This window comes from Carcharhinus amblyrhynchos, chromosome 27 (genome assembly GCF_965287045.1).
Source record: "Carcharhinus amblyrhynchos chromosome 27, sCarAmb.v2.hapA, whole genome shotgun sequence".
Classification (NCBI taxonomy): Eukaryota; Metazoa; Chordata; class Chondrichthyes; order Carcharhiniformes; family Carcharhinidae; genus Carcharhinus; species Carcharhinus amblyrhynchos.
This window is the reverse complement of record NC_137350.1, coordinates 31,705,090-31,726,793: the sequence shown is the minus strand read 5'-3', so window position 1 is coordinate 31,726,793 and position 21,704 is coordinate 31,705,090. Positions and strand designations below refer to the sequence as shown.

The 21,704-nt window shown below is 43.9% G+C and overlaps 2 protein-coding genes across 2 annotated transcripts in view; one reads left to right on the top strand and one right to left on the bottom strand.

The window, feature by feature from the left end:
* med24 (mediator complex subunit 24) overlaps positions 1-5,422 on the bottom strand; it is a 65,366-nt gene extending 59,944 nt beyond the window's left edge. Inside the window, exons 1-3 of the mRNA XM_080213393.1 lie at positions 5,335-5,422; positions 1,742-1,871; positions 642-724 (exon numbers count right to left, since the gene is read on the bottom strand). Of these exons, the coding sequence (XP_080069519.1) occupies positions 642-724; positions 1,742-1,871 (213 nt within the window). The 5' untranslated portion in view covers positions 5,335-5,422. The remainder of the gene's footprint in view (positions 1-641; positions 725-1,741; positions 1,872-5,334) is intronic.
* Positions 5,423-5,598: 176 nt separating this feature from the next.
* Positions 5,599-21,704, top strand: part of rapgefl1 (Rap guanine nucleotide exchange factor (GEF)-like 1) — a 113,357-nt gene continuing 97,251 nt past the window's right edge. The window contains exon 1 of the mRNA XM_080213687.1: positions 5,599-5,628. The gene's annotated coding sequence lies outside the window, so the exon portion shown is untranslated. The remainder of the gene's footprint in view (positions 5,629-21,704) is intronic.

Genomic DNA, 21,704 nt, shown 5'->3' with positions numbered 1-21,704 from the left:
GATGTGTAGGCTAGATGGGAACAGTCATGGTAAATGTGTGAGATTATAGGGATAGGCTGGGGTAAAATACACTGACTGTCAGAGAGTCGATGCAGCCTCGATGGGCAGAATGGCCTTTTCTGCACCCTAGGGATTCAATGATTTTTCAATTAATGTGCAAGATATTGACAATCAACTAATAAAGGAAAGGCCTCCCAGATGGTAGATTGTTCGTTGCAGAAACAAGCGAAGAAAGCAACAAGACTCATGCAATTCCTACATTTCACTATGGTGCACTTTTTTTAAAAGAATTTGTAGACTGATATTAACTTGCCCATTAATGTTGCAAGCCATAGCTAAGAACATCTATAATGTCAATGGGATCCCTTTCTGGGGCTGCCTTTCGATGTATCCCTCAGTTTGTTGAATTAGTTTATTTGGTTTACCCTAAAATATTATGTCATTGGATATTTTAAACAGGAAATGCCAAAACTCAACCTAATGAACACAAAAGCTATTGTTGAACAACCGTGACTTTAATGAGCAAATTTACTTTGGACAGAGACCCCAGTGTCCAATTATGATAGAGAGTTTGGGAATCACGTATGACTCACAGCCCACACACTGGGCACCATTGATTTAGGGAGCTCAAGTCACATTACCTGTGAACTAATGGCATACTTCAAATAGGACATAATCAGAGGATTGGGTGATGGGCCGACCAATGCCTGTTCCAGGAGATGATCTGGAAAAAAATGAAACAAGGTCACAGCCATGTCATTTCCATGTTAAACAAAAGCACTCAGAAAATCTTTAAGCGCACTGGGTACCCTGTAATACTATAACCAGCAGTGGATGCTTTTCAAGCTCAAATACGAAAGTTGCCATTCATCCAGCCGAAAACACAGCACTGAACCATTAGAGAACAAACTGAAGCCTGATTACATTGCAGTTACTCCTATAATGATTATGTTAAACCAATTCTTACGCTGAGCTACATGATAGAAAAGTCTCACGTTTGATTTTGGACTGTGCTACACTTGCTAACAGTAACTAAAAAGGTTTAATTTGCCTCAGATCCCCTCAGTTAGGGAGGAGGGAGGAAATCAATCTGGATTCCTGCTCTTAATTCCTAACTAATGAAGCTGCCTTACAGTGGATGCATATGGACCTCGGCTGAGCTTAGGATCAGGTTAGGCCTCAACAAGACGCAGTCAAAAAGACTGCAGAATTTCAGTGTTTAGATCCGTGCACGGACAATGGACACCTGAATAAAATAATCAGACAGCTGGTGTACTCAGCATGTTGGTGCCTGCAGTAAACTGGTGAGGAAGTTATGACTTAGAAACTCCATTCTAGAAAAAGACCACATTCCAGTTCTATTGAGTACAATTCTTAACAGCGTAACCGCTAGAAAGTTGTTTTGAAAGAGGATCGACGTGAAAAACATTAATTTGTGTGTTTTCTCCACAGACAGTACCTGACCTGACTAGAATGTTTCAAGGAGATTTTTTTTTGCTAGAAAGGCAGACAGGTTTTTGCTTCTGTTCATTTGCCTAGTTAGTTTAGTTCCAGTTTTCTGATTAGTCTTTTTTCATATCAGTAGCCAGATTAAATTGTTACAGGGTTAAAGAAACCAAACAATGAGCTATTTATTAAATTTGTTTTAAAACGATATAAAGACTCATCAGTTATTTTTCAATTTTAAACAGCCAAGCAACCACATTTCCAAAAATAGTTTTCACACTGTTGAGATTCTGACCTGACAGTCCAAGGAGGTCCCACGTGGGACCCTTCGGGAAAAGCTTTTTCATGTTTATGGCCCATTGATAGTCTGTCCATCGTTCCTTCCAGGCCTGAAGAATGGCCTGCCTCAGGTTCACCACCTTCATCTGTCAGCCATGGTACCAGCAAAGGGAGGGAAAAAAAACCCATGAAATGTCATTACCTTATGACAATGCAATCAAAACAATCAATATGCCTGAGGGACACAATAATATTATGATTACGGAACCTGGCAATAATATAGCTGTGTGTGTCACAATGTATAATGTGATTTGGTCAGGATTAAAACATTCCAGATTAGAACATCTTATTAATGCAGATTTCAGGTTCACTAAAACTAAACTGTGGATTGCTGAAATGTTTATTTCAAATTAACTGATCAAAATACCTAGCAGTACTTAGAAACGTCGCCCCTTCCAAACTTTGGTTTTACCTGCAGAGCACATTTTGAGCTATATATCCTTGGGTTGTGCTATTAATCACAGACGTTAGAGATAGAAACATTAATATTTACTCAATCAGCAGCACATGCCCACCATCCCAACGTGATAATTCACTTGAACAATCCAGAAACAATCTTACCAGTATATTCCTACACTGTAGCACTTTATCCTTCTCTGCTTAAAATGTTCATCTACACTTCTCTTAAAAGAATGTTGGTCTCTCACTCAACCACACCTGTATTAAAGCTCTCCCCTTTTTGACCAAGTCTTCAATCACACCTTCCAGAGAAAGCTTACAGTGCAGAAAGAGGCCATTCGATCCATCAAGTTTGCAGCAGCAACAACAATCCCACCCAGGCTCTACCTCCGCTAAATTATCCTGTTAATCCCATCAAATCCTGGGATACTAAGGGTTAATTTAGCATGTCCAATCAATCTAATCTGCTCATCTTTGGACCATGGGAGCAAACCGGAGGAAACCCACACAAACATGGAGAGAACGTGCAAACAACACGCAGACAGTGACCCAGCTGGGAATTCAACCCAGGTCCAAGTTTGGTTTCTGTGGCTCAACATCCATTTGCCTGTCATGTTTCTAAGATTTGCCTCGGGTCATTTTTTAATGTTAAAGGTGGCCTGTATCTCAGGCAATTTATTGGTATGGTTAACGATTGGAAAATTTAGTATAAACATGCCAACCTACAAATAGCAACAGTAGAATTCATCTGGCATACCAATTGATTGTTAGGTTGGTGTGACAGCCTATGTTTAGCTATGACATGGGTTAAAGGAGCTGAAGGGAATGTGTGCTGATCATATTAGGTGGTGGTGGATAGCTTGCTATCATTTAGTTATTTTGCCAGTCAACGGCAAATTGTGATTTTGGATGCATCTCGTTTTGAGTGATGTTTGGTTTGAAGTGCAAGATTAGGGGTGATACGGGGGCATCGTGGTTAGCATTGCTGCCTTACAGCGCCAGGAACCCAGGTTCAATTCCGACTCAGGACTGAGGTTTCCTCCGAGTATTCCAGTTTCCTCCCACAGTCCAAAGATGTGTGCCTTAGGTGGATTGGCCTATGGCAAACTATCCCTTAGTGTCAGGAGAATTAGTGGGGTGAATGCGTGGAGTTGCGGGGGTAGGCCCTGGGTGGGATTGTTGGACTGAATGGCCTTCTTATGCAACGTAGGCATTCTATGATGAGTTATAGTTACATTTGAACTAAGGTGCCAGTTTCTGAAGGCAAAGTGCTCAATTATAATTAATTACTCATGAAGTTTATTTATTTGTCACAAGTAAGGCTTACATTAACACTGCAATGAAGTTACTGTAAAATTCCCCTACTCACCACACTCCGGCACTGTTCGGATACACTGAGGGAGAATTTAGCACGGCCAATGCACCTAATCAGCACGTCTTTCAGACAATGGGAGGAAACCAGAGTATCCAGAGGAAACCCACGCAGACTTGGGAAGGACGTGCAAACTCCACACAGACAGTGACCCAAGCTGGAAATCGAACCTGGGTCTCTGGCGCTGTGAGGCAGCAATGCTAACCACTGTGCCACCATGCCCCATGAGCTGGGAGTTCCAATTTCTGATCAGTTATGCTTGGATTATGATGTCAGTGTATGGCAAGTCAATGTTTGTTCTGAGATGCCAGTCAATAGTTGACTCATGCTTAGGGAGGAGTGCCAATACATGAGTTATCCTTGTTTGGGGTGCCAGTTTGTAATGAGTTATATAATCCTTGGTTTGGCTGCAAGTCTACTGTTATCCTTGATTTGGGTGCCAGTCTATAAGTTACCCTTGATATGGGATGACAGTTTGTAATGAGTTATACAGCCTTGGTTTAGGTGCAAGTCTATAGTTGATTTATGTTTGGGCTGGGATGCCAATCTATAATGAGTTATCCCTGTTTTGGGATGCCAGTTTGTAATGAGTCATATACATATAATATATATATCCTTGGTTTGGGTGGCAATCTATAGTTGATTTATGCTTGGGCCAATTTATAATGAGTTATCTTTGGTTTGGGTGCCAGTCTACAATGAACATGTTTGGTCTGGGTGCCAATCTATAGTGAGTTGTCTTGGTTTGGGCGCCAGTCTACAATGAATATGTCCTTGGTTTGGGTGCAGTCTGCAATGAAGATATTTGGTTTGGGTGCCAGTGTACAATGAAGATATCCTTGGTTTGGATGGCTATCTGCAACGAATATATCCTTGGTTTGGACAGCAATCTACAATGAATGTATCCTTGGTTTGGGCACCAGTCTACCATGAATATATCCTTGGTTTGGACGGCAATCTACAACGAATATATCCTTGGTTTGGGCGCCAGTCTACAATGAATGTATCCTTGGTTTGGGTGCCAGTCTGCAATGAAGATATTTGGTTTGGGTGCCAGTCTACAATGAATATATCTTTGATTTGGGTGCCAGTGTACAATGAAGGTATCCTTGGTTTGGGTGGCAGTCTACAATGAACATATCCTTGTTTGGATGGCAATCTACGATGAATATATCCTTGGTTTGGGCAGCAATCTACAATGAATGTATCCTTGGTTTGGACGCCAGTCTCCAATGAATATATCCTTGGTTTGGGTGCCAGTCTACAATGAATATAGTCTTGGTTTGGATGCCAGTCTACAATGAATATAACTTTGGTTTGGGTGCCAGTCTACAATGAATATAGTCTTGGTTTGGATGGCAATCTACAATGAATGTATCCTTGTTTGGACAGCAATCTACAATGAATGTATCCTTGGTTTGGGCAGCAATCTACAATAAATGTATCCTTGGTTTGGGCGCCAGTCTATAATGAATATATCCTTGATTTGGCCGGCAATCTACAATGAATATATCATTGGTTTGGGTGCCAGTCTACAATGAATATAACCTTGGTTTGGCTGGCAGTCTATAGTTGATTTATGTTTGGGTTGGGATCCCAATGTACAATGAATATATCCGTGGTTGGGGTGCCCGTATTTGGGGAACAAACTCTCCATTAGCTGTGCAGTGGGTGTTAGTTTTGTGGTTAACTATGATAGGAGGCGCCAGGCTGCAAGGACGAGCCCTCCTTCCCAAAGCAAGCTAACGTGGATCAAACAGTATTGGAAGGCGCTTTACCTGGAAACCTCTCCTTGACTCAGTCCCAAACTGGGCGCCGCTAACGCCTCAAGCCAAACTCGCCGCCATCTTGCCCGGTCAGCCGCACGGCACAACAAGGCCAGCGGCGATTGGCAGGAGGCGCGGCGGGGCCGGGGCCAATGGAGTCAATGAGGTGGCGGCGGGCGCGGTGCCTGCTGGGGGCTGTAGTCCGGCGCCGCCGCGAGGCTGCGGGGGAGGCGGGACCGGAAACTACAACTCCCGGCGGGCCCCGCGCGCAGCTCCCTGTCAGCTGCCTGGGAAGCGCAAGAGAGGGTAAGTCAGGCTGGTTTCTGCTGCTGCAGATCCAGGAGATCTGCCTTTCAGATCATAATCAGAGCGGCTATTTGCACACCCGTGTGTGCCTGTATGTGAATGTGCATGGTATATTTTAATGCATGAGAATGCCTGTGCCCAAGTCTAAGTCTTGAAATGATAGGGATTTATTTGCCTGTATGCCTATAAGTGCTGCCTTGGGATCCAAAGGTTGTGCCTCATTCCTTGCTTTTACAGCACTTGCAACCCCTCCTGAGACTGCTGCGCCTTTCTGAATCATTAGATTCCGATTTTTAAACAGTTGCAGCATTGCAACCCTAATGCTGATTTGCCCTGCCTGCCTCCACCCTGCTTGCAGGTTGGCTGCAGTGACAGATGTCCTATTGATTCATGTTGTGGGGTCAGCTTGTGTGTGTGTTTTGGGGGTGGGGACGGGGGATTGGAGGTGGGAGCTATGTTATAATCCTTCTCAGGCTAAAGAGTCGCGATTCCCACGGCCCCCTTTCCCTACTCCAAAAAAGAAAATGTGATTATTCATCATAGTTCTAAATCGATACGTGATAAAGTCCATTTAGGAGTCTTTTGTGGGCAGGATTTAAAGCCATGTATTTCCTGTTCAACTAAACGTTCAGGCCAGAGTAACAGAGCTGTTTACTTATGACAGCAGCAGTACGTCTTGCTCAATATGTCGAAATTACAATAGTAAAACGTGTTTACTTTTTTTAATACTCCCAGAGTCGGAAACATTCCCAATTTGCTTTTTAGTTTACTGCCTTTTCTCTCCCAATCTGAATTTGCCTCAGGTGCAGTCCCACAGGTGCCAGTAGGTCTCCACTAATGGAGTAATTCTTCATTAGAGACAGGCTATTGTTAAGGACAGCACGGCCAAGCCCAATTCAGTTCTTACTCAATATCTACTATTAGCAGGGGCTGGCTGATCATTTTTCCTCTCAACTTTGGACCACTTGAAGCCAATTGGTGTCCTTACTGGCACTCCTGGTGACTCAGCAGGAGCTAACTCAGCAGAGATAGCCCACGATCTGTATCGTATAGTGCCACACAAGGAGGTGCTTTTATCCAGATTTGACGATCAGGGAAGTTCCTGGCGTAGAGATGCCGAATCCCAGTGAGGTATGATGTTTTGTACTGCCTTTTGGTTGAGTTGTTAATTCGTGGTGCTCTCAGGTGGACATTGAGATCCCACGGCACTATTTGGGGAAAAAGAGTAGGGAAGTTATCATTGGAATGCTGGCCTCAGTCAACGTCACAATCTAATTAATAACACATTTGTGTTTGTGGGATCTTGCTGTGCACACACTGGCTGTCACATTATAATAGTGACTACAGTTCGAAAGTACTTCATTGCCTATGAAGCACCTTTGAGTTGTCAGATGGATGTGAAGGATAAAGGTGATGTGGAGATGCTGGCACTGGACTGGGGTGGGCACAGTACGAAGTCTTACAACACCACATTAAGGTCCAATAGGTTTATTTGGAATCACGAGCTTTTGAAGTGCTGCTCACGCTTGATGAAGGAGCAGCGCTTCGAAAGCTCGTGATTCCAAATAAACCTGTTGGACTTTAACCTGGTGCTATGAGACTTCTTAATGTGAAAGATAAATGCAGATATTTATTTTTGTGCCTCTTTTCAAAAATGCCATGATTGCGTGAATAACTGTTATGAAATAATTCCTGCCTCTTCTGAGGTGGGCGGGGAGGGGGAGAGCAAGTGTTATAGAAAGATAACCAGTAAAATTAGAGGGGAAAATAAGCCATAGGAAATGCCAAGAAGAGTAAGAGGGATAAACTGAAAATCCAGGAATTATACAACAGAGCATTAAGTATCTGAAAGAGAGGTTAAGACATTGGATGTAACCCTTCACCACAGTATGTACTACGTGAAGTCAATTAGGTTAATTTCAGTACAGCTTTTAGTGGAATGAGTTCACAGTTAAAAAACAAACCTGTATGGAATTTTCCAGTAGACCAGCAATCGCCTACATTTAGTTGACATAGTATGAGGAATGGAAGTATCCCACTTGTACAGTAGTGCTGCTTGTTTTTGATTCTGTACCTAACCTGGCACTGATTGTTCCATTTCCAAATGCTAGCCTCCTTTTCCTTGATCATACAAAGAAAATCTCCAGTTGTGATATCACAATTTGTATTTATTAGCATCTTTAACGTAATGAAATGTTCTGAGGTGTTTCTCAGGAACATAATAAAACAAAATATGACACCAAGCCATATAAAGAGATATTAGGACAGATGCTTACAAGCTTGGTGGAAGAGGCAGGTTTTAAGGAGTGTCTTACATGAGGAAAATGAGGTAGGGAGGCAGAGAGGTATAAGAAGATTACTCCAGACTTTGAAGCCTTGGCAACTGATGGCTTGGTCACCAGTGGTGGGATGATTAAAATTGGAGATTCACAAGAGGCCAGAATTAGAAGAGGAACCTCAAAGAGTTGCAGAGATGGATCCATTAGGAATTGTTCCAAGATCCAATGTTTTCTGGGATTGTATGTTGCTAAAGCTACAGTTCCGTGGAATGTCGATAGCACAGGAGGAGGCCCTTTGGCCCTATTGAGTCTACACTAACTCTCCGAAAAAGCATCATTCCCAGGCCTACTTTCCACTTACTCCCCATCCCTGTAACCCTGTGCACTTACCCAGCTTTGAACACCAAGGGGCAGTCCAGCATGGCCAATCCATCCAACCTAAACACCTTGGGATACTAAGAGAAAATTTAGCATGGCCAATCCTCCTAACCAGCACATCTTTGGACTGTGGGAGGAAACAAGGGCACATGGAGGAAACTCAAGCAGATGCAGGGAGAATATGGAGACTCCGCAAGAAAGTGACCCAAGCTGGGAATAGACACGGGTCCCTGGTGCTGTGAGGCAGCAGTGCTAACCACTGTGTCACCCTTACAGTGTTGAAAGCCCACTGCTGGCTCATGCTTCCTGTGAACGTGGCTACCCAAGCACCCCTCCCCCAGAACATGGGATTGTCAAATCATTCCTATTATGACTTTAATTATACCAGCGCTATTTGCCAGAGGGCCTCAATATTCTGAGTTCGCATGGGGGTCGCCACCAACTCCTTCACTCTCCATATTGCTTAACTCCACGCACAAGCTTGGCATGGCTGCTGAAGTTTTAATTGTAATCGAATTCTGTCAGGAGGAACTCACTCAGTGCATGTATTGTTGAAGACTGGTTGGAAGCGGCCAGAATTTGAATAGCAATAAAACATTAATATTCCCCAGCTATACCACGTCGAAACATATATTATTCTGAGATCTGCACGATTCTTTACTGCTCCTCCGTACTGTCAGGCAGATTGTATAACCTTTATTTCATCTGCTGATCTGTCAAGACGACAAGAACATTTTTCTGTTTTGTATTAGAGCAAGTTGTCGCTTGCTCTAATTGCACCTTTTCAAATCAAAGGGCGAAAATGCAGGAAATAACGAAACAGTTAGGGAGAAGGAAGGGATCAGCCTGAAGGGCACCGTTTTAAACTGACCTTTTGCAAAAATCGATCAAAATGATACATTGTGAGCAGCATTGAGAAAATAGTTTCCTTCCTCTCACTTTCATTTCCATCCCCAAGCCTCCTTAGACTGAGAGATGGGAAAGACTAAGAGATCAGGTATGCAAGTTTGTAATATAGTACATGACGCATAAATTGGGATGAGCCTGTCCCTGGGAAGGGACTTGATCTGCATCAGAAACTTAGGTGAAAACTGGCCCAACATCTTTGCAGCTTAGAAACTTGTTTGAGGCTTCCCATCCATTGACTCTGTCTACACTTCTCGCTGCTTGGTAAAGCAGCTAGCATAATCAAGGAGCACACGCAGTCTTTCTTCCACCTTCTTCTGTTGGGAAAAGGATACAAAAGTCTGAGGTCACGTACCAATCGACTCAAGAACAGCTTCTTCCCTGCCGCTGTCAGATTTTTGAATGGACTGACCTCGCAGTAAGTTGATCTTTCTCTACACTCTAGCTGTGACTGTAACACTACATTCTACACCCTCTGCTTTCTTTCTCCCCTATGTACTCTATGATTGGTATGCTTTGTCTGTATAGTGCCCAAGAAACAATAGTTTTCGCTGCATACCAATACATGAGGCAATAATAAATAAAATCAAATAAATCAGGTTTGCAACACAAAGACAAATATACTTTTCTTTGGGGGGGGCATCATAGAATCCCTACAGTGCAGAAGGAGGCCATTCAGCCCATTGAGCCTGCACCACCCACAAACCCACCCAGGTCCTATTCTCATAACCCCACATATTCACCCTACTAATCCCCCTGACATTAGGGTCAATTTAGCATGGCCAGTAAACCTAATGTGCACATCTTTGGACTGTGGGAGGAAACCAGAACACTCGGAGGAAGCCCACGCAGACACGTGGAAAAAGTGCAAACTCCACACAGTCAGAATTGACCCCCACTCAAGGTTAAAATTGAACCCAGGTCCCTGGTGCTGTGAGGTGGCAGTGCTAACCACTCTGCCGTACTTCATGCTGGCAAGCTGTCACTGATACATTCACTGGAATTTTACCACATCGCCTGCCACGGGAATCGGAGCAGGGTGAGGGGCAGAACGTGAAAGGTCTGTTGACCTTGGGTGGGATTTCATGGCTGTACAATCCTGCCCACTGTGTATTAGGAAGAGTGTCCCGGAAGTGCCATGGATAGCCAGCTTTGGGAAACCAATCATTCTTTTGGAGCAATCCTGACAAGGAAAATAGATTCCTCTCCCTTCAGCGGAGACAACCCTCTGTGGTATTTATGAACTTTAGTCAAGGCTTACTGGTTCTTTAAAGTGAAGGTCAAATTGAAATGCCATATAGCCATTTTGATTCTTGTGAGCTAAGCTGCTACCACGCTAATTTTGAATGCATTTTGCATTTCACTTGGAGAGTATCGCGTGCTCAGTCTGCGCATTCAACAACTTCAGCAACCGATTGAGCTTATACCTTGTCACAGATTCAGGTCTGCTTTGACATGTCATCCTGAGCTCTGTGGCATCAGTCACCACTCCCTCCGCACTCCACCTTGAGCAGTTTCAAGTATCTTGCTTTCTATGGGAGTTGACTCACAATGCCCGATATCCACTTGAATAATTCTGGGACCCAGGGGTGTAACCTTAATACTCCCTTGTGACCGGGACTGGATCTCATTGTCTTTTGTTGCTTCAATCTTCTTGAAAATAAGATCGAGTCAACACTCAATGAATTGAATCGTCAAGCTGCAATGTCTCAGAGTAAGACAAACACGCAGAACAATGGTGATAGCTGAATGCTCCCAGTTTAATTGATGCATCTTATACAAACACATGAAAATACTGTAAGAAGTCTCACAACACCAGGTTAAAGCCCAACAGGTTTATTTAGAATCATGAGCTTCCTCACCTGATCATCATCAGGTGATGAAGGAGCAACGCCCTGAAAGCTCATGATTCCAAATAAACCTGTTGGACTTTAACCTGGTGTGCCCACCAAAATCCAATGCTGGCATCTCCACATCGTGAAAATACTAAATATGCTGTTAAGCTGCTTTTCAAAAGTTTTAACGTTTATTTAGTAGTGTGACATGTAGGTTTACATTAACACTGCAATGAAATTACTGTGAACATCCCCTAGTCGCCACACTCCGGCGCCTGTTTGGGTACACTGAGTGAGAATTTAGCACGGCCAATGCATCTAACCAGCACGTCTTTCGGGCTGTGGGAGGAAACCAGAGCACCTGGAGGAAGCCTAGGGAAATATGGCGAGAATGTGCAGATCCATTCAGCCAGTGACCCAAGCCGGGAATCGAACACGGGTCCCTGGCGCAGTGAGACAGCAGTGCTAACCATTGTGCCACCATGTTCTCCACTTAAAAATACAAAACTTAAAACAGAATACTTCATCTCTATTTTACTCTGTCCCGCAGTTAGGGGGATTATCTCCTCTTTCTGTCGTCTCCTATTTTTCACAGGCCCATGCTACTGGACTATTTGTCCAGTGTCCATTTTCTAAAGTCTGGAATGCCTAATGGGTGGCTGGCAACCTGTTTTATTTCCTAACAGTTTGCACTCAAGAAGAAGTCCAGGTACGTTCCACCACAATGGGAGTGAGATGTTCATTGACTACATAGACCAATCAATAAATTACTTATTATTTAATCCTCCATGAGGACTTATTTCTAAACATGGCACATTTGCAGCCCAACTACCTACTGATTCCAACCATCCTTTTGTTCCCCTTGGAGTAATGGACAAGGCCTATAAGCTACACTTTTAAAGTAACTCTTTTTCCAAACTCTTTCTGTGTAAAGTGATCAACAATGTGACATTGGTAGTTTATTATATAGATGCAACTTTCTGAGTAGTCAGTTTTCTTTAGCTTCATAACAAAGAACTGTGGAGTTGCAACTCAACTTTTCATTCTTGTTCCTTTATAAACTAGGCTATGGTTTCTGATGAGACAGCTAAGAGAAAGAAATTCACTGGAAAAAGATCATTCTGTTGTGCATTATCTCTGGCTCTTGCACCAATTTCCTCAATTCTGTCTTATCTGGTTCCTGACTCTTCTGACAACTTTTGTTTACCCTTTCTATTTTTAAAAAACGTCCTTCTCGGTTAGCACTGCTGCCTCACAGCGCCAGGGACCTGGCCTCGGGTCACTGTCTGTGTGGCGTTTGCACATTCTCCCCATGTCTACATGGGGTTTCCTCTGGCAGCTCCGGTTTCCTCCCACAGTCCAAAGATGTTTGAATTAAGCTGATAGGCCATGGTAAATTGCCTCTTCATGTCAGGGGAATTAGTGGGATAAAAATGTAGGGTTACAGGGTTGGGGCCTGGATGAGATGGTCATGGTGCAGGCTCGATGGGCCAAATGGCCACCTTATTGAGTACAAGAGTTGGGAAATCATATACAGCTTTGGTAAGGCCATGTTTGGAATATTGCATACAGTTTTGGTCACCCCACCAACAGAAAGGCATGGAAGCTTTGGAGAGACTGCAAAGAAGGTTCACCAGGATGTTGCCTGGTCTCGGGGATGTTGACTATGACGAGAGGTTGAATAAACTAAGTTTGTTTTCACCGGAAAGGTGGAGGCTGAGGGGAGACCTGATAGAGCTCTACAAAATTATGAGAGTCGTAGACAGGGTGGATAGTCAGAGGCTTTTTCCCAGGGTGGGAGTGTGAATTACAAAGGGGCACAAGTTCAAGGTGAGAGGGGGAAAGTTGAAGGGAGATGCGCGGGGGAAGTTTTTCACACAGAGGTGGGTGCCTGGAGCACGCTGCCAGAGGAGGTGGTGGAAGCTGGCACGTTAGTAACATTTAAGAGATATCTGGGTGGGTATATGAACAGGAGGATATGGACTTACTAAGGGCAGAAGGTTTTTTTTTTGTAGTTTAGTTAGGGCATCATGATCGGCACAGGCTTAGAGGGCCGAAGGGCCTATTCCTGTGCTGTACTTTACTCTTTATTCTGCACAGTTGGGATTCTATGATTCTATTCCATGATTTTGAGCAACTCTTTTCAATTTCCCCATATCTTCCTCAGTTTTGAAGGGAACACTTGACTTCTTTAGGCTGAGATCCTCCATTTCCTGTTCCTCTTGAGCAAACCTTTTTAAACAGCAATAGATCTCCTTTGTATGCCTGAGCGGACATATCAGACCTTGCTTTAGCGTCTAATCCAAAGAAACAGAATGCTTGCTCCAGCATTGCAGCAGTCCTCCAGAATTTCATGGAACTGTCAATTCAGATTAGGTGCTCGTGCCTTGGAGTGAGGTTTGAACCCATGACCTTTTGACACAGAGGGAAGCAGACTGCCAAACCGACACACAATTCAATAAACTCTGCTAAATAATAAAATGCCACCTCAGTGGTAGAAACACTCATTGATTTTTCTCCGTGTAACTAGAGCAAAAATAAAATACAGATGCATGGCACAGAGGCGCAGGAATCAATGCGGGCCTTTAACATGCTTTGCTTAATATTCACTCTTCGAAACCTGGTCTCTGTGCTGTTGTGCGTGAACAAAATGCTGAAGTATGGTTGTCAGTCAGAACAGATTTATACACGGGATTGTACACGCCGACAGGCAGAAGATAAAAAGTAATCAGTTTACGCTGGGACCAAACCAGAAATAGAAATCCAACGATGGCAAGTGCACCCGAATTTTAAACGCTTCTGGCATTGCACAGTATTCTAACATTCAGCGCAGCGTTAACATTTGTGAAGAACCTAGTGTTACATCTCGACGCTCAAGCTCCATAAAGGAGAGAATTCATCTTAACAATCGTCAATTCAAATACTTGCATGGTGCGCCCTGTACCATTTCGCTCCCAGGTCCATTGCTTTCCCTCATCTCCAGTTTCTCACATTGAGACAGGACAATATTAATTAAGTGTCTTTTTTTGTTTGTTAGAATCATCATAAAATCTCTACAATGCAGAAGAAGGCCTGCACTGACCACAATCCCAACCAGCCCCTAGCTCCGTAGGCCCACATATTTACCTGCTAGTGCCCCTGAGACTAAGTGGCAATTTAGCATGGCCAACCAATCCAACCCGCATATTTCTGGAAGGAAACCGGAACACCCGGAGGAAACCCATCCAGACACGGGAGAATGTGCACACTCCACACAGATAGTGAACCAAGCCAGGAATCAAACCCAGGTCCCTGGGGCAGCAATGCTAACCACTGTGCCACCATGCCGCCACAAGTGGGCTTACATTAACTCTGCAATGAAGTTACTATGAAAATCCCCTAGTCGCCACACTCTGGTACCTGTTCAAGTACGTTGAACTTAGCATGGCCAATCCATCTAACAAACACATCTTTTGGATTGTGGGAGGAAACTGGAGCACCCGGAAGAAACCCACGTGGACATGGCAAGATCATGCAGACTCCACATAGACAGTGACCCAAGCTGGAAATCAAACCTGGGTCCCTGGCACTGTGAGGCAGCAGTGCTAATCACTATGGCGTCGTGCCATCCCAGAAGTAGCCTGATTTTAAATAATCTCAAAACTAAAGATTGTTAGTTGACTCTACAGTGTCTTTGCTGTCAAAACTCTAAGCCAATTTCAGATATCAGAGAGTTGTCATATTATTAAGCTTGAAGCCATCATCATCATATAAATTTAAAGTCATCTGTCTCTGCTCCGCAGCTGTTACCTGGGTTTCACTTGCTGCTGCTCTCAGAATGTCAATTCTATTTTGAACTTTTGCGTTAAACACTTGCCATGTCCCTAGCCAAGCTTTGTCAGTAGAGCTACAGCATTGGCATCTACTTATCAACTTATAAAATTCTAACAGGATTCGACAGGGTTACTTTCAGAAAGAATGTTCCCGATGGTGGGGGAAATCCAGAACTTGGGATCATGGTTTGAGGGTAAGTGGGACTGAGATGGGGAGAAATTTCTTCACCCAGAGGGTGGTGAATGTGTAGAATTCACGACCACAGAAAGTAGTTGAGGCCAGAATGTCGTCTGATTTCAAGAAGAAATTGGATATAACTTGAGGGGCATGGGGCGGAATCAGGATATTAAATTTGATAATCAGCTATGATCATAATGAATGGTGGACCAGGCTTGAAGGGCCAAATGGCCTATTCCTGCTTCTAGTTTCTATGTTCCTATGTTACCCGGAAATATGGAAAATTGCCCAGGTATGTCCAGTCACAAAAAAGAGGACAAATCCATCCCCGCCAATTACCGTCCCATTACTCTACTCTCGATTATCAGTAAACAGACGGAAGGGGGTGATGAACAGCACTATCAAGTTGCACTTGCTTGGGTTTGGGTTCTGCCAGGGCCATGCTAAATTCTCCCTCTGTGTACCTGAACAGGTATGATGTGGAGATGCCGGCGTTGGACTGGGGTAAAACCGAAAGAAATCCCACAACACCAGTTTAAAGTCCAAGCAGTTCCCAGCCACCAGACGAAGGGACAGGCTGTCCCGAAAGCTTGCGGCTTTTACTACAAATAATCCAGTTTGGACTTTAAACTGGTGTTGTCGGGTTTCGTTGTTTTACCTGAACAGGCGCCAGAGTGTGTGACATTCTCTCTTCCACCTTCTTCCATCGGGAAAAAGATACAAAAGTCTGGTCACGCCCCAACTGACTCAGAACAGCTTCTTCCCTGCTGCTGTCAGACTTTTGTCTACATCTTTCTCTACACCTCAGCTATGACTGTAACACTACATTCTGCACTCACTCATTTCCTTCTATATGAATGGTATGTTTTGTCTGTATAGCGCGCAAGAAACAATACTTTTCATTGTATACCAATACACGTGACAATAATAAATCAAATCAAACTATCAGATTTTCACAATAACTTCATTGCAGTGTTAATGCAAGCCTACTTGTGACACTAATAAATAAACTTAAGGCTGAATCAGCATCGGTTGAGGATAAAGTCTTGTATCTTCCTGACATATATGCCTTGGAATAACACTATCAGTATTACTGGGAACATTATTATTAACAAGTTAAGTATTTAGCACACAACCTGGTGCCTCTGTGTAAAGGGTGGGGATTTTCACTAGTGGGTGGCAGAAGATTAAATTTATGATGCGTACCACCACAAGAACTGCAGTGGATTAGTGGCAGTAATACTACACCTTAGTGTACGGTAAATCCCTTTTAACTTGCATATGTTGGGAACTGAGTGAAATCCTTAAATTAATAGGAGTCTTGATTGTTTTTTAAATATCTAGAATATATTTTATCTGGAGGATTTTTTTTCTGTGCTTCTCTACATAATGGATTAAACATAAGAACATAGAACACTACAGCACAAACAGGCCCTTCGGCCCACAAGTTACACCGATCATATCTATACCTATGGATTAAAGAAGCAAATTCTGCCATGGCTTTTATGAGGCATATTGTTTATAGGATGCTATTGTTTAAAGTTGCAGTTTATTAGTGTCACAAGTCGGCTTACATTAACACCGCGACGAAGTTACTGTGAAAATCCCCTAGTCGCCACACTCAGTTGCCTGTGTGGGTACACTATGGGAAAATTTAGTATGGCTATTGCATCTAACTAGCACATCTTTGGACTGTGGGAGGAAACCAAAGCACCCAGAGAAAAACGATGCAGGCATGGGGAGAACGTGCAGACTCCACACAGACAGTGAACCAGACGGGAATTGAACCCGGGTCCCTGGCACTGTGAGGCAGCAGTGCTAACCACTGTGCCTTCCCTGTATTTCAGAGTTTAGGTTCCTTCACAGCCAGAAAAACCGACATGCTCACTTAAAAGAAAGAAGAGATTTGCATTGATAAAGTGTCTATGTTGACCTTGTGATGGTTCAAACCAAGTCAGTGCAGCCAAGAAGTGTGGTCCCTATTGCAGAGAAATATGGCAACCGATTAGAGCGGCATGGTGGCATTTTAGCACTGCTGCCTCACAGCGCCATGGACTGGGTTCAATTCTGGCCTTGGGTGACTCTCTAATTGGAGTTTGCACATTCTCCCTGTGTCTGTGTGGGTTTCCTCTGGGTGCTTCAGTTCCCTCCCACAGTCCTAAGATGTGTAGCTTAGGTGGATTGGCCTGTAAATTGCCACTTAGTGTCAGAGGGTAAATATATGGGTTTATGAGGATAGAGCTGGAGTGGGATTGTTGACAGTGCCGGTTCAATAGGCTGAATGGTCTCCTTCTGCACTGTAGGGATTCTATGGTTCTAGGATTTGGGCAGCAAGTTCCTGCAAATAGCAATGAAAGAAAATGACCAGATCATTGTTGTCAATGTTTCTGGTTCGTGGTTAAATGTTGGTCGGTATGGCCAGAGGGAAAACTCTCTTGCTTCTCTTTTAATAATGCCGTTGGGATATTTTGCACCTACCAGGCTGATTAGTTCCTTAAATATCTTGCCTTGGAAAACCTCACAGTTATTGAAACAGGATAAGCTACATGTAAAAATCTTGATCAACAAGAGAGTCAATGGGTATAGGAGGTGGACAGGAAAGTAGAGTTGAAGCCAATGTCAGTTCAGCCGTGAACTTACCAAATGGTGGGACAGGCTGGAGGGTCCAAATAGCCACCTCCTGTTCCTAGGTCGTATGTTCATATGTTTGTATATTGGAACACCATCCCCATACCTCTGTCATGAAAGATTCATTATGTGACTAAATAACACAGTATAGCCCCCAAGCTAAGTTGCAAACTCAAATTAAAAATGAATGCATCCAATTAACACAACAATTCTCCTTTGCAGGCTAAAATATTAACTGATGCTCTGTTTCATTTTACTTGTTGAATTTACTTGTTTGAATTTGGTTGGCTCTTTGGGAAGATTTCTTCCCAGGACCCGATGGGTTTCATTTCTATTTTTGGGAAGTGTGGGGAGTATTGAGAACAGCAGCAAATTGCTAGCAACTGGCAACATGGAAAACCGTCACAAGCTGTTTCACAGAGAGAAAAAGAAACAGAGAGAGACATTGGGAGCAGGGGATGATTTAAGGGCTTGGTTGAAGAAATTGATTTTGGGGAGCTTTTGAATCATAGAATCCCTGCGGCGCAGAAAGAGGCCATTCAGCCCATCAAGCTCACACTGACAACATTTCCACCCAAACCTTAGCCCTGTGACGCCACGTACTTATTCAGTTCCATTCTGGCCTTGGATGACTGTCTGTGTGGAGTTTGCATGTTCTTCCCATGTCCGCGTGGGTTTCCTCCGGGTGCTCAGGTTTTCTCTCACAACCCAGAGATGTGCAGGTTAGGTGGATTGGCCTTGCTAAATTGCCCCTTAGTTTCAGGAGGATTAGCAGGGTAAATATGTGGGGTTACGGGGTTAGGGTGGGGTGGGATTGTTGTCGATGGGCCAAACGGTCTCCTTCTGCACTGTAGGGATTCTATATTACATTGACTACAGTGCACATGGAGGCACCCTGAGGTCATAAAACTTATAATAATGCAAGTTTACCTTTCTCTTCGAGAACTGTGAACTGTTGCAACTTTACATATTTTAATGAAAATCTTCTTCCCCTTTGTGCTGTTGTGTTTTATTTTTGTGATGCTTTATGCCCCAGGATAATGATTATTACTTCTGACGCGGCAGTTAAATAAAATGTTCTCCCTCATAAATAATTTATACTCTATAATAATATAAACTGGTAGCCTGCTTTTCAAAACAGCATTTAATATCACACCATCTGTCACATGGTACTCTGTGTATGCCTTCAGATCAAGTATCACAATTACTCACTCGGTCCTTGGTTATCATGACCTTACTATCACATCAAAGCATGCCGGAGTAATAATCCATCGTTTATAATTACAGATTACACATTAAACAAAATAGCACATACCGGGAATGTGTTACAAATCTGTAATTGAACCTCAGGGCTCGGGGCATGTACAGACCATTCATCACTCCCTCTTCAGAACTTACACTCAACAACATCAGAACCCCTTGTAGCCCTGCCCCTGGCTTCTTTTCCTGCTGTAATTACGCTACGATTATCTTGATTTCAGCCTAATAACCTTGCCTCAAACCTCTGTTATTCTGTTTGGACTGCACTCTGTGGTGACACCACTGTCTGTTCTGGCTTGTGCGTTGAGCTGCATGTTTGTGTGATTCTTCATGTGGCACAGTTATGTATATCTGATATTCTGCTTGTTTTCATTCCAAACACATTGCTTTCCTTCAAGCCATGCACTCTATCTGTCCCCACATCTGCCTCCTTTCAAATGCAAGTCATACATGCTGAAAGTCTAAACAAGCTCTTCTGGAGCTAGACACAATATAACTGGACCATGTTCGATGACACCAGTGCTGGACTCAAGTGGTGTGCAGTGTCTTGTATTCTGTCCACTTGGGTATGACGGGATTGTTGTTGGAGGGGGATACAGGGGAATAATTACCCTCTGCTCAGAAACCAGCATTTTCAGAACAACTGCAACGTTATGTACACTCAGCTTAGAAAGACTCTTCCAAAACGATATGGGTTCAGAACCCGCTCCAATATTTGATCAGATAATCTAGGCTGGCACTTTGGAATACAGAACATTGAGAGGCCTATATAGATAGGACATGGAGAGGATGTTTCCACTCGTGGGAGTGACTAGAACTCGAGGGCACAACCTCAGAGTGAAGGGACACTCCTTGAAAACTGAGATGAGGAAGAATTTCTGCAGCCAGAGGGTGGTGAATCTGTGGAACTCTTTGCCACAGAGGGCTGTGGACTCCAGCTCATTGAGTTTCTTTAAGGCAGAGATAGATGTGCCCTTAATCAATAATTTATTGGAATTCTATGAGGATGTGTCTAGTGCGGTGGGTAGAGGAGAACCGGTGGATGTGGAGTTTCTCGATTTTCAGAAGGCGTTTGATAAGGTGCCGCACAAAAGGTTATTACAGAAGGTTAGGGGACATGGAGTTGGGGGTAAGGTGTTAGCATGGATAGGGGATTGGCTGTCAAATAGGAGGCAGAGAGTGGGTGTCAGTGGGTGCTATTCGGATTGGCGGTTGGTGACTAGTGGAGTGCCCCAGGGATCGGTGCTGGGGCTTCAGCTATTTACCATTTATATAGATGATCTGGAGGAGGGAGCCGAGTGTAAGGTGTCGAAATTTACCGATGACACAAAGATAAGTGGAAAAGCAAATTGTGTGGAGGGTGTGGAAAGTCCGCAGAGGGATCTAGATAGGCTGAGCAAGTGGGCGAGGACCTGGCAGATGGAATACAATGTTGGCAAGTGTGAGGTTATCTACTTTGGTAGGAATAATAGTAGGAAGGACTACTACTTACAGGGCGAAAAGCTGCAGCATGCTACGGTGCAGAGGGACCTGGGGGTCCTTGTGCATGAGTTGCAAAAACCCAGCCGACAGGTGCAGCAGATGGTCAGGAAGGCAAATGGGATGCTGGCCTTCATTGCAAGGGGGATTGAATATAAAAGTAGGGAGGTCTTGCTGCAACTGTGCAGGACACTGGTAAGGCCGCAGCTGGAGTACAGTGTGCAGTTTTGGTCGCCGCACTTGCGCAAGGATATTTTGGCCTTGGAGGGAGTGCAGAGGAGGTTCACTAGGCTGATACCGGAGTTGAGGGGGTTGAACTATGAGGAGAGGCTGAATAGACTGGGCTTGTACTTGTTAGAGTTTAGAAGGATGAGGGGGGAATCTCATTGAGACGTATAAGATGATGAAGGGGATGGATAGGGTAGAGGTGGAGAGTTTCTTCCCCCTCAGAAAGGACAGCAGGACTAGAGGGCACAGCCTCAAGATAAGGGGGGGCAGTTTAGAACGGAGTTGAGGAGGAACTTCTTCACTCAAAGGGTGGTGAATCTCTGGAATTCTCTGCCCGTTGAAGTGGTGGAGGCTACCTTGCTAAATATATTTAAGACGCGGGTAGATAGGTTTTTGGTAGGCAAGGGGATTAAGGGTTATGGGGAGAAAGCGGGAAAGTGGAACTGAGCCACTTCAGATCAGCCATGATCTTATTGAATGGCGGGGCAGGCTCGAAGGGCTAGATGGCCTACTCCTGCTCTTATGTTCTTATAAGGGGATCAAGGTTTACAGGGAGAAGGCAGGATGAAAACGATATTATCCATGATTGAATGGCAGAGCAGATGCGATAGGCAAAATGGCCTAATTCTGCTCCTGTATCTTATGACACAGTACGAGGAACTGCTGGTTGAGTGGAAATTTCTTATGTTGAAATTCTTTCATGACCTTGCCATGAAGGATTGGAGATAACCTCCTATTATCTTTTGAGAATCTGCAGTCCTTCAACTCTGGCACCCTGTTTCTGCCTCACTCTTTCTGCCCCACCAAAGGCAACATATGTCTTCCCATCCAGCTCTCAACTCCGGGAGTCCTTCACTATTCCTTCTTGGCCTCTCCACTTCTCTCTCCTTGTTTGAAATTCACCTTATGAGCCTCGGACGTACCCTCTTGCAGCTTCTTCCATAGGGAAAAAGGTACAAAAGTCTGAGATCATGTTTCCTTTTTGAAGTTTTATCTTATCAACCAACTCAAGAATAGCTGCAATCCCTGCTGCAATCGGACTTTTGAATGCACCTGCCATATCTTAAATTGATCTTTCTCTGCACCTTAGCTA